The 14026-nt window shown below is 35.4% G+C and overlaps 1 protein-coding gene across 1 annotated transcript in view; it reads left to right on the forward strand.

Annotated features, from left to right (window-relative positions):
• The first annotated feature begins 1675 nt into the window (after positions 1-1675).
• LOC148949925 (uncharacterized) overlaps positions 1676-14026 on the forward strand; it is a 32374-nt gene continuing 20023 nt past the window's right edge. Inside the window, exons 1-3 of the mRNA XM_089091741.1 lie at positions 1676-1873; positions 8964-8987; positions 10864-11123. Coding sequence (XP_088947867.1) covers positions 1726-1873; positions 8964-8987; positions 10864-11123 — 432 coding nt within the window. The 5' untranslated portion in view covers positions 1676-1725. The remainder of the gene's footprint in view (positions 1874-8963; positions 8988-10863; positions 11124-14026) is intronic.

The following is a 14026-nucleotide window of genomic DNA, read 5'->3' on the forward strand; positions in this document are numbered from 1 at the left end:
TACACCTACATGGACAGAAATTCATAAACATATAAAACACGCGGTCTATTTCTTCATAAATGAATCAACTGATACTTCAGACATTTGCTTGTATTGGGCAAATATATGTTATCCTACACTGGATTATAGGGGTAGCCAAACTTCCCCTGACACCACTATTTTTTTGTTTTATCTATAAAAATAAACTATAAAAATTAACTATATTTTAATATAATTAACATAAATTAACTATATTTTAACTATAAAGATAAACAGTTTGTATCTTGTGCATTCCTTTGTTCCAGTATCTTCTTGATACTCGCCAGGACTGAAAGACTGAAAGCCAGGGGCCTACCCAGTCTCTCCAACCGAAGCCCTAAACAATATTATAGCATGATTTTTTTTTCTCTCTCTCTCTCTTAAAAAAAAAAAAAAAAAAAAAAAAAAAAAAAAAAAAAAAAACCTCATTTTTTTCCTCCTAAGAATCTTAAAAACTCCTATTTTGGGGAGAAAAAACACTAAAGTAGAAACACTGCATCGGGCAATAATCCAAACAGCTCGAAAGGCATCCTTAGAATTACAAACTATAAGTATATTCTAGTGAAACCAAAATGATTAACTGGAAAAATGAGAACTTCGCACCCAACATGGGATGGGCACCCCCCGGAACCAAGAGACAAAACCCACCTGAAAAAAAAACAGACTTAAAAAATATAAAAAGAGAAAATTTATAAATGTTCATATTTCTGTAAATACTCTCCTTAAAGATAAGAATTCGGCATCCAGCATGAGCATGACCTCTTAGGAAACCAAAAAATATTAACAAATATGAAAAGAGAAATATAATTAAATTGAATTGCTGTCAATAATAAAATCCAGTTAACACCGGAGTGATTTCTGTTGGCACTATTGCCTAAATATAGGTGGGGTTGGGGGGGGGCAAAGTGTATTTTTTAGGATCTAGGGGGATTTGTTGTTTTTCGATTTTTCAACAAAAAAAAACAAAAAGAAGTCCTTTTTCCAAATCTATTGAAGGGGTGAAAAAATTTATTGGGGGGGGCAATTCCTCTCCCCTCACAATTGGTGCCACTTGGCGTTATTGGCAACCGTGTTCAAGAATAAGCTCCATTTTCAGGGACATTAATACCTCTCGGGACATTAATACACTGCGTTTTTTTTGCAATAATAAAAGAATGCAAATCTTTAGGCTTTATTAATTCTGAGAATGAATTGACCCCCTGATAATTGGCGTCCCTGGGCGCTATTGACTTAAGGATTACGCTCCACGTTTAGGAATATTAATACCTCTCGCAGAGCAGTTCCTAGGGTTGGTGGTGCCTGGGGCAAAATTAATTACAGCACCCCTCCCGACTCAAATCTAATTAAAAAAAAGCCGAGTGAAAATTTGAGCAAGGTGGGCAATCCCCCAGTCGCGACACCCAGGGCAGATGACCCCCGTCCCCCTAGGAACGGCTGTGACCTCTCGACTATATGACTACATGTTTTGTATAATAACGAAAGAATGCAGCAGTCCGTCTTAAGGCCTTATTAGTTCTGAAGATCAATAGATCATCTCCATTAATCAATCTACAGTGACTAATCTATGACGTCAAAACAAGAAATGAGGTAATGAAATTGCTCCAGAGGTTTTTGGCGTTGCGCGGGTCGGCTTGAAAGCAAGCCAAGCATTGAGGACTTTTATAAAACAATTTCAACTGTATCTGTTGAATAGCCTACTTATTTGCAATGTTTGGTGGATTAATTAAATCTGTGGGGAAATCCCTGGTGAAGCAGGGCTTGGATATTGTGAATGAAACTTTGGATAAAACATTAAATCAGGGAGGAGGTGGCGCAGATGCAAATAGTGGCCTGCAGTCAAGCATACCAATACCAGGTACTAACCTATTTGTGCTTAACATCAGGCCCCTTTAATTTTCTAAATAAAGTTCGATGATCTTTTAGAAATAGTCTAGGGCCACCCATGAAGGAAACGCCATAGCCTAATAACAATAGAGTATTACCATTCAATTCAAACCCTCACCCAACGCTTTCCAAATATAGATTAATCTTACCTATCATGGCGATTACCCCCTCCCACTTATTAGGGCGAGATGTAGCCATAGTGTTAACTTGAAAAACCTTGACTAAAATGCAAGTGGCCCCGACTATATTTTTAGCCTAATAGATGTTTTCTGCATACTGTAAATTTTGTTAATTTTGTTTAGCCTACTTGCTTGCAGGGTTTACCTTGATTGGTGGGAGCTGCAATTTAAGGTGGCTTAAGATAATGACTAAATAGCTTAGGGCTATATATGGATCCTGAAATAGGGAAGAGGAGGGTAAAGTTTTAATTTTGGGGACGATCCTAGCCTATTTAGAAAGAATTTTGAATGTTGAATTGAGTGGTAGCCTAGTACGCTTTTGAAATAGCCTATTGAAGCTAAGAATTACGCCTCTCTCTTTACATTTTCCTTCACAGAGGGGATTTTGCTGCATGATAACCAAAAAATTTTTTGTAGTTACAGTCCAGTCCAGTTTAGGTCTTATTCTGAACTGAACATTATAAAGACAGGTACTTAAGTATTAAACGTACTCTTTTATATACTGTATATGGAATGTCAAACTGGAGATGCTACAGATACCCGCCAGACTGGTTATTTCGAGACCGCTATTAAGAATTGGAATGCAAAGAGTGGTTTTCATTACGTTTATGATATTTAAACTGTTGTTTTTTGGGGTTTAGGGGGGGGGGGAGGTACCAAGGTTAGGTTTTTAAGTATTTATTATTTGGTATGCTTTACCCCCCCCCCCCAACCCTAACGTGGAAATATATAGCCTAAATTGGTTTCTAAACTATTATATAGGCCTATTCATCCTATTTTATTTCATTAGCATTAACCAAACTTGACTTTTTTAGCAGTATGTAAAAGAGTACGTTTAATACTTAAGTACCTAAGGACAAAATCTCTTGGCAGGCTACCCTTAAGCTCAAGGTGAGGTATTTTTGGTATTGAGAGGGTGGTTGAGTTCGGTGAATGAAACTTACAAAAACGCGTTCAGAACCTTGATTATGTCCAGGGAAGATCTTTTGAAGAATTTAACTCAGCTTCCTCTCCTCCCAAGGTTACTGACATTTCACGAACTTGGATAAAAATTTGTGGTAGCCCAGCCTATAAAAGAAAAATTTTCAAAAATAGTTCTGCATCCCAAATCACGCGCAAAGAAAGTATCTTGACTTTCATAAGTTTGCTAAATCTTTTAAATGTTTAAAGAATTTGAATGATTTAATCCTAATTATTTAAAATCCTAGTCAAAACGGTGAAATTCTGTTTTAAAAAGTCTAGAGTAAAAGAGAAATAGATGTCAAATTCAAAATTAAGGAAAAACACGTATCTCAGCCCCCATAATACTTGGACAGTGTCTTAGGCTAAGCACAGAATTGTTCATCAACTGTTGGCTCATAATGCCAATTTGATTAAACCGGAAGTAGCCCTGGAAATCTAATAAATATACATTTTCCCAGTGCAATAAACTAATGTTTTTACATTAGATCTTTCTATAAATTAAATAAAAAAGTTTTTCTACTAAAAGTAAGGAGCAACATGAAAATTTAAAACTAACAGATATTATTCCGTTTTTGACGGGGGCTACCCCTTCCTCAATCCTCATTGTTTACGCTGAAGTATTTACTCTTAACTCTAGTGGAGGTTATTATGACAAGAATGGAGAATACCCTTCTTCCATCACAAATTTCCGATTAGTATTAACTATTAAATGATTCCCCCCGACCAAAAAAAGAAAACTGGGGCAATTAGTATATTATAACTTTCTAACAAATTTAGTAACATCCGAGCATCCTGTTGGTAGATATCTTGAGGACATTAATCAACGCCCCCTCCCCCGAAAAATTCAGGTTGCGATCAAATGCTTAGCAATTCAGCTAGGACATTCCCCTTCCAAATTTAATGTTATCTGACCTTCCGTTCTGGTTGACAGGCTAAATTCCTTTCTGGTTGAACGGAATTTAGAATTTAACAACAATTTTGGGACCTTCCAGAGGTTTTTAACGGGATTAGAATTCCAAAATTTATAGTTAAGATCTTAACTATTACCTTCCTCCCTCATTGCGTTTGAGATTCGAAGATCCCTTTGGAAAGGTGTCTTGGCAACAAGGGATTAGAACCATGTATCGATCTCCCTCCCCACAGACGGTCAAACGGTCCATGAGTTCAAAAAAGTAGTACTAGCAGACCAAATGTTATTTCTGACTAAGTTTGGCTAAGACCCAGCAAACCCTTCTGGATATTGCTCAAACATGAATGTAAGATAAGATAAGATGTATTCGTCATGAAATACACATACAATATTACATTTTACTATTCCCCCAAAGACTTATTAGCCTTTCCTTCCCTACTAGATCGGACCAGCAAGATCCCTAAATGGCATTACTAAGACATTAACCTCTTAATCTTTACCAGCTTTATTAAAACCCGGGAACTCCTCCTGTTTAAATTTGGGTCCCCCCCCCCAAATAGGTTGGGCCTGATAAAAAGTCCAAAAGGACAGTATTAAGACACTTACTCTGACTTCGTACCAAGTTCGGTTACAATTTTATAAGGAATTGTACAGTTGTAACAAAAAGAAGTTAGGGATGTCCTTCCTCCTCCGACAGAGATCGGAAGGGGTATGATGGTATGAACGAACTCCTGAAAGGCACAGCTGGGACACACACTTTTGTTTCCGACCAAGTCTGATAACTCTTTTGGCTAAATTATCCTAATAGCAAGAACGTTGGGGCTACCCCCTTTTCAAAAATAACCCTACTATGTATAAATGTGATAGAACTTCATTTTTTCCACCTAGTTATGTCTCACCAAGTTTTGTTTCGGAAAGGGCTGCATCCAAACATTCTCAGGGGTAATAACCCATTTCCTATTATGATTTTTGGAGTCCAAGATCGTCTGACCACAGTCAGGAAAGAAGCGGGCGGCTCTATGTTCTTGTCATCTACGTCCATAAAAAGGAGTTATTGGACTCAAATTACAGGTGTCACAGCTGCTTCAAATCTACACTGAATCCTGGCATAGGAGGTATAGTGGTACTTATGCATTATACGGTACCCACGAAAGAAGTCAAGTTTGGTAAATGCTAATAAAATAGGATGAATATATAATAGTTTAGAAACAAATTTGGGCTATATATTTGCACATTAGGGGGAGTGGGGGTAAAGCATAGCATATATTAAATACGTAACCTAACCTAACGTAGGTACCTTTTCACCTCCCCCTAAACCCCAAAAAACAGCAGTTTAAATATTGTAAACGCAATAACAAATAACGCTTTGCGAACCATATATCTAGCAAATACCCGTTTGCTGGTTCCCTGTCTGGTTTCGTTATACAATATATAGCTGTGGGTACCACATAATACATAAGTACCGCCATAATTCCCAGATTTTCCCTGTTAACTCATCAACATTTTTGTTTTATTGGTTCTACTCTGCCCCGACTCCTCTTATGCCCTGTTCGCTCGACTCAATTATATACAGCTGAAGATCATAGTCATAAATGTTGGGCAACAGTTCCACCTAGAACGTTTACAAGGGGATTCGTAAGGGTGATTATAAAGGAGAAATCAAAAATTCAAACCATATGATTAGCTGGCTGGAAAATACACCTAATAAGCCGTTACAAGGCAAAGCTGCGACAAATATCCGCAATCTATTGATAGTTCATCTGATTTCACCAACTATACCGTAGAGAGCAAAATTGTCCCTTATCCCTTATTGGCACCGCATGCCCTACAAAGCTTCTGCTAGAATCCTTATTTCTGCTACTGTCTCTTAATTATCTAAAAGCACGAGAAAAACTTATTTTTAAAAAATAAGTTTTTTTTAAAATAAGTTAAATTGGTTCCTTTCGTAACCAATTTTTTAAAAGATTAATTATTTTCAGTTGTCCAAATTTTGAAGCCTCATTTTTTTAAATGTAGGCTACATTACTTATTTTTATCCTTAAGTTTGAGTTATTTACGTTCTTCGTACTTAAGATTCATTTACTTTATTCACACGCAATGAGCATTATTTTTATGAATTAAATCGTGAAATTATCGTGAAAGTAATTTATTGTGCGAATGCGACTTCCCCTGTAAAAACAAATAAACTTCCAAACTAAATAAACAATTGTTTCAATTCATTATGCAAAAAATTTCTTTTGTTGATGACTGACTTTGCAAAAGTTTGACGGCCATTGTTTTGCTACCATAGTTTTGTCATTTTGCTACTGGAACTAATCAAGCTAGAAACGTGAAAAAATTGCTGAATAACTTTGGAAGCATGGGGATGGACCCAGGGGGTGCCCGTTCTCCACCACCAAGCGAACATAAACATAAGCGAACATATATATATATATATATATATATATATATATATATATATAAATATATATATATATATATATATATATATATATATATATATATATATATATATATATATATATATATATATATATATATATATATATATATATATATATATATATATATATATATATATATATATATATATATATATATATATATATATATATATATATATATATATATATATTTATATCGGCACGTACAAACAGTTCCTCTCATTTGATCTGCCATCAGCGGTCCAATTACCCTGGAACACGTATTTTGGCAGAAACTTTCTCAAAATGCCTTTGAAACCAACTTGAAACTTCGAAACCTACTTTTAATTAATAAAAACATCTAATAACAACATTGCACTACTAATTACCGATTTTCATGTATGTATTGGAATAAATTAATTTAAAATTAGTTTCTTCAAAATTAGTGTTCCAACGTTGAAGCCAAGTTTCGCGTTCAAGAGAGATCTGACTTGTCTACCCTTGAAAAGATCTAATGTCGCTTATGTTTATTCCGGTTTATACATTCTCTGGAGCAATGGCACCGTGGTCCGGGTTTTTATAATGGGTGAGATAGGGAAAGATCATAATGCTAATATATATACTGTGCTTGGGACACTTTACACAACGCTTGGCACACTTTCGTCACGCCTGAAGTGTGAAGAGCGTAGAGGCGCTTATACTCTGTACTTAATGTACAGAATATTATAAAAGGAAAATATGGATATTTATTTTGTATATGCATCCTTCATTTTTCTTCTTAAAACTTCACTATTGTATTCTTTTATCAAAATACACTAAGATATTTACAAAATACATGAAAATACTTTTAAAATTGCCATTTTTTTAAAATATACCTTTCATAACCTACTTTTCATACACGTGGTCATGATTAACCCTGTACATTTTAGCTATTTATCGTTGGAAAGACAGATAGACACTTGAATTTATATGTAGATACGTACACAATCAATCATTTTATTCATTCTAAATATTATTTTCATGGTATTTCTATCTGGATAAAATAAGGAAAGGATACCTAAAAAATTGAGTTGTCGATTTCGAGTAATTTCGTTAAAATTCTGGGGGACGGGGCGAATTTGGAGCTGGTTTTCTCAAGTCAAGGGTAAATGACCAAGTAAAAATGAAAAAAAGAGTCATATCAAACAGTTCGTGGGAAACGAACTGTAAGTAACGGGTGACGTGGCTCAATAGTAGCCGAAACTCTAAAAAATGAAATTATATCAAAAGAATCAGTTTATTATGCTGGCTCCAAATAAATAAGATTAATTAAGCCTAGCATTACTCATAAAAAGCTACGAGCCTGAGAAAATTTGCCTGATTTTTGGAAAAGGGAGAAACAGCCCCTAAAAGTCAAGGAATCTTAATGAAAATCATAATGTCAGATTCAGCCTATAGAGAACCCTACTGCACAGGTTTCCAGCTCCTATCCACAAAAATGTGGAATTTTACATTTTTTGTAAGAAAAAAGATCACGGATGTGTGTTTATTTGTTGTCGTTTTTTTCTTTTCCCCAGGGATTATCTTATCGAACCAATGGTCCTAGAGCACTGGCAATGGCCCCTCCTTAATAAATTGTTTGATAATAAATAGTTTGACTGTTTGTCCCAATTTTTTAAGAAACGACTCCTGAATCACAAGGGCTGTTTAATTATAACAGGAATCTTTTCTAAAAGTGCTAAAAACCTTAGCGTGAAGAGCAAGTATCGAGGAGGGGGTAACCCCTTCATATACGGACTAATGTCTGTTCGTTTTTAGTTTTAATTTTGCTCCTTACTTTCAGTTGAAAAAACTATTTATTTAATTGTATCATAAAGGCAAGGGTATACCAAAGAAAACTGATCTGTTTCTATGGACCTATCTTAGTTTTAACAAAATTTATGAAGACGATGAATTTCAGCTGGAAGGAGGGAAAAGTGGGGAAGGAGGGTAGTTGCTACCCCATACCCTATAGAAAATTACGTCCCTGGCGAGGTGGTATGTAAAGGGGATTTCAGCAACCAAATATATACACAAATAAACAGAAAACTCATTACTTAGGCTACAGTTCGATATCACGAACTATTTGTTTCTCACTTTTTGATTTATTTCCCAAAAGAAGATCTGATTGATCAGTTCTGATTGTTCAAGATAAAGTAAGTGTATTAAAGTTTACTAATTTGCCTGTCCTCCTGTGGATGCTATATATTTATTTTATTAAATATTAAGGTTTCCACGACCCACGCGGAAAGCTTCAGGAGCTGGAAGTGCCTCTAAGAAGCCCGGAATCTGGCAGGGCTGAATTTGAATTTTTGAGTTGCTGCTGTAGTTAAGTTATATTTTTTCTACATTTTCTTTTCTTGATTTTTATTTCATCTATTCTCGTTTGTGTAATGCAAATGAAATGTATACAGACATTCATATATAAAGTTTGAAAAGCACCGTAGATATTTTGTCAATAATAGCAAGAATGTGTTAACATTACTTTGTTTGTTTTATTAAGTTAATTGCTACCTGGAGTAAATGTGATTTAATTTTGCTTCAACTAATGGATATATTTATTTTAAGGCTTACCAGGATTTAAAATCACAGGTAAGATAAATAACCAAGTTTCAACTTGCAGTTCCACCTTCTTCGGAAAAAAGAAGTGTGTTGTCTTTAGCTCCGTTTTAATTTGTGTAAGAGAAGTCACTAGAATGAGATAAGTTAAAGTAGACTGCATGTTTATTCTTGTCTTAATTCATAAATAAGCTGATTGAAAAGGTTCTGCGCTTTCCTTTTTTTCAGGTTTTTTCTTTTTCTTCCCTTTCCTTTCTCCAGATTTTTACCTATAAGATGATCGGAAGAGGCCTCGCCTTACTCTCCTGTCGATCAATAGTAACTCAGGGGTATTGTATCAAAATTAAGACTGATAAGGAAAACAGATCGGAGTTTTAATTTAGAAATGTTGATTATTAGGTTAATTATTTTGATTTGTTAATTTTGACTAATTACCGTATTAAGTTATTGCCCAAAAAACGAAGGAAATATCGAACTGTTATCCCTTAATTAAGACAAGTTACTAAACCAATTAAGACGGAACTATGAGATAGGCTAGGCTACCCAATAGAAGGCTAGGCTACTTAATCGGCTACCTTATAGGCTACCATAGAAAACATATAACTTTTATTGCCTACTCCAAAAAATATTGGCAACTGAACTGCCATCACTGTAGCTTCCAATATTCAAATCTTGGTTTGCAGAGCTATCTTCCTATTATTCCAATTTTTTTTTTAACTTAACTTTGAAAAAACACCCTGATCCTTGGTTATTCCACTTTTAACATCTTCATTGCTCCCACCGTCTTTGCTAATAATACTACCAAGGTAAGTGAAGCTGTCCACTTGATTAATCTTTTCGTTACCACCACGGTCTTATTATAAAGTAAGTTGTTTAAAAATAGACGTGTTAAAATCTTAACTGTAGGCGTTGTTTTTGACATTGTTTCTTAACAAATTGCTCCACTGCAAAATTAAAAAAAAAACTTGTATAGATTTTGCTTAGAATTCCTTCCTAAATTGTCTAATAGAATGTCTTAGTTGGCGAATAAAAGCAGTACGGATGCTTCATCTTTGGGTAATATACTAATAACATAAAGGTACTCTTTCACTATGCGGGCCTTTCTAAAAAGTCAAGTTTGGTTGATGCTAATGAAATAAAATAAAATAGGATGAATATATAATAGTTTAGAAACAAATTTGGGCTATATATTTGCACATTAGGGGGGGGGGATAGTGGGTAAGGCATAGCATATATTAAATACGTAACCTAATCTAACCTAGGTACCTCCCCCCGCCCCCTAAACCCCAAAAAACAACAGTTTAATATCATATACGCAATGAAAAACACGCTATCATTGCCTAGTCTATATCGGTAAACATGTCAAAAACGGGTTTTATCATTGCCTACTCTATAGCAGTTAACCCGAGAGGCCCGCATAATGCAAGAGTACCAACATAAATAAGGCCAATAGCGCGAACAATACTAGAGTATAATATCATTAAGTATTTCTTATTCATCTTATTGTTTAAGTATACCCACTAACATTCTCGGAATGGCTATCTGAAAAATTAGGGAGGTGTGTCTGTTCTATTCGTTCTATGCAATAGTTAATTTTTTTTTAAAAATCCACAAAATCAGACATTGTATTAAACCGAAGATGGGCTGAAATAAGGTCAAATAATTTTTCAAGCGTAAAACTACCATAAATCACTATCAATAAATAAATAAGCCCAAAACAAATTACAATAAATAACAAAGTCAAACTCAAAACGAGTAGAAACTACGACAAAGAGTAACCCAGGAAATTTCACAAATTCACAATTTTAATGCTTCAAATTGAATTAAATTAAGTTCTAAATTATGATAAAATTATGTTTTTGATATAAACTTTTTATTATAAATTTCTAGAAGTGTTTTTAACTTTCAGGATTATCCTCTGCGCTTGACAGTTTGGGAGGAGGAGCTGCTGGTTTTGGGTTCGGAGGACTTTTGGGAGGTTTAATACAAAATGTAATAGCGTCTTCTGGAGGAGGAGAGGGAGGTGAAGGTGGACTGCTCGATAGCCTCACGAAACTTGTTGTTGAAAAAGCCGGTCCAACAGTGCTACCCCCGTCGTTCAACTACAACCGTGGTAAAGTGGATGTGTGCTACCTTGGACATACCCATAAAGCTTGTCCAGTTATGTTGGTATGTTTTTATGTTTTTCTCTTTTCGCACAATTTTACTTTAAATCTTGAAAACACGCGGCTTGTTCTGAACCGGCTGCGTGAGTCCTTTGCACGAACATGGCTACTCCGTCTCCAGATCCTGGTCTCTTTATGTGCCAAACTCACTAGAGAAGTGACAACGAGGTCATAGCTCGCTAAAAATCCTCCTATTCCTGCTTGGGCCGAATTTTCTTGTAAGCAAATCTGGGGGAAAACACGGGAAGAGTCGGATGATTTGTCCGCAGCGTCCCATTGCACTTGCGGCCGAATCAGGAGATCGGTACTTGGTTAACGCAGACCATTGGTCAGCAAGCGAAAAAATATTTTTTTTTTTTTAACTTTTTAAGATTGGCTTACGAGAAGATTGGCGTAAACCAATGACGCTGAAGAACTCTTTTTAAACAGAATTATAAGAAAGTAATTTCTCGTTTTCTCCTTGTTGGGACTCTGTCCTCTGTTTTAAAACAACAAATTGTTCCCTTGTATTCAAACGAGAATGATCCAATAAATGTCTGGGAATCAGCCATGGCTTTACGCGGTACATCATCCATGCTCCGTGGCGCGCAATGCCAGAGTCGCATTGTAACCGGCCTTATGGAAAAAAACAAATTTCGTTTGACTAAAGCGCCAATTTGGAGTATCCCGTCCATAAATTGGAGGTTCGAGCAATGTTTAAGTTTATATCGTAATTTTTATGATTGATTAATGAAGGATTTATAAAATTCTAGTTTAGGGTCTTATGTTGATCTTGGTAAGTAGTTGCGTTAGATGAATAGAACTCCCAGGAATGGATCCAGAGCCTTAATGATCTCTTGGGATGATGTTTTGAAGTACCTACATCGACTCCTTCCCCTTCAAAAGGGCACCGATCTTAGGTGACCTTTTACAATTTTTGTGTTCTGAATGAAACATTGCAAAATCTTCTGCTCATGTGATGCACAAAAAAAGTGTTTTGAGCATCACACCTTTGCTCAGTCCCAATTTATAAGGTTTTGAAGGTCTATAAAATTATTTATTAAATTTAAGAGAAAATACTCGATATGGCTTAAAATTCTACAGAAATAACAGGAGATGCATTTTTCCAAAATTAAAGCCATTGAAAAAGAAACAGAAAATTCAATATTAAGGCAAAACCTTTTTTTTCAGAATCCAGATAGGTATATAGACCTGTCATGTATGTAATCTTCTAAGCCCTACAAATAAGAAAAGCATATATATATATATATATATATATATATATATATATATATATATATATATATATATATATATATATATATATATATATATATATATATAAAAAAAAAAAAAATATATATATATATATATATATATATATATATATATATATATATATATATATATATATATATATATATATATATATATATATATATATATATATATATATATATATATATATATATATATATATATATATATATATATATATATGTATATAAATACTACTACTACTACTAACAACAAATATACTACTAAAAACCGCAGCACCAAGCCACCTGAGGCCAACACAGCTACGTACGTTCCTCCTCCATCTCAATTTATTCAAAGCCTCGCTCTTTACGCCCTCCCAGGAAGTTCCCATTTCCCTTAAATCTTTCTTTATAACATCCTCCCACCCTAAACACGGAAGACTTCCAGGCTAATATTATTCAGAAAGAGAATTTTTCAGAAATAGAATTGATTTTAATGTAGACGTAAAAGCCTTTAATCTAGTTTGGCATGACATTAGAACAGACTAGGATTCAGGTTAATTCAAAATTTAGCAAGACTAGTGTCAATGCTCCGAGCATCAACATGTTCACAGATAAATGTTTTGTAATGGCTTCATATTGGCAAACCGGATTCTACAATCTTTGCTGTCCTATGAACAAACTAGAAAAGCCTCGTGTGAACACGCAGATGTCGTTGACGCCTATTGCGTACTTTCGTCGTCTTTTTTTGGCATTCTTCTGGGCTTTGTCGACTAAGATAGAATGTTGCTATTGAACGTCTAATGAAAACTGAAGGGAAATCAGGGGGGGGGGGCACTTTCAGAAATCACGTACACCAGGGGCGGATCCAGGATTTTTTTAGGGGAGGGGGCGCAAAATAGGTTGATCCGATAAACTTGTGTTAGGAGCAAGTTTAATTAACGCAAACTTGAGTTAATTAAGTAAATTACACTACTTTAGACTACGCTAGCGGAGGTGCCCTCCTCTCCCCCCTGGATCCGCCACTGACGCACACCAAGTGACGCGTGCCAAGAGTGGTGGAATTTTGCCAAGCGTGGTGTAGTTGTGTGGCACGCGGCGTTCTGAAATGTACACCAGATGGTGGAAAGTGGGCACCGTCTTGGAACAGACCAGATGAGTCACATGTGAGCACATAGTTGTTGCTGAAGCCCCATGTGCACTTGCAGCGTCCTTTCTGCGTTTTGTTGTACACTGTTGACCCAGCTTGAATGCTGTTATGAAACCAGATCAAACATACCCAAAAATTGAATAGCAGTACGTTGAAACGTAACGAAAGAAACTGGGAGCGTACAAGAGGCTTGAAAATCTTTTTTTTGCCTACTCGTTATCCCGGTACGAAATCTGCGGGACATGACTCCTCTAAAATTTGGAGATCCTTGCAGAATTTTGCTAGGGGTTGTGATGCTTATCCGCTTCCCCCCGAAAAAATACCAGCAGCAAGCCTCATGCATGTAAGCACATTGAATTACATGCTGGCTGCAAACCCTATGCCTCTTAAATCACTGAAAACCTTTCAAATTAGCATGTACCCTCTCACACACAATCTCATAAGAAATCATATACCTTAAAGGGAAAAAAGGGAATTTTTTTGAAACAGCTTAAGCTAAATTGTAGACCTTTTACTATC

Source organism: Artemia sp. Qi Xiang Cuo, chromosome 7 (assembly GCF_049724085.1).
Source record: "Artemia sp. Qi Xiang Cuo chromosome 7, ASM4972408v1, whole genome shotgun sequence".
Taxonomy (NCBI): domain Eukaryota; kingdom Metazoa; phylum Arthropoda; class Branchiopoda; order Anostraca; family Artemiidae; genus Artemia; species Artemia sp. Qi Xiang Cuo.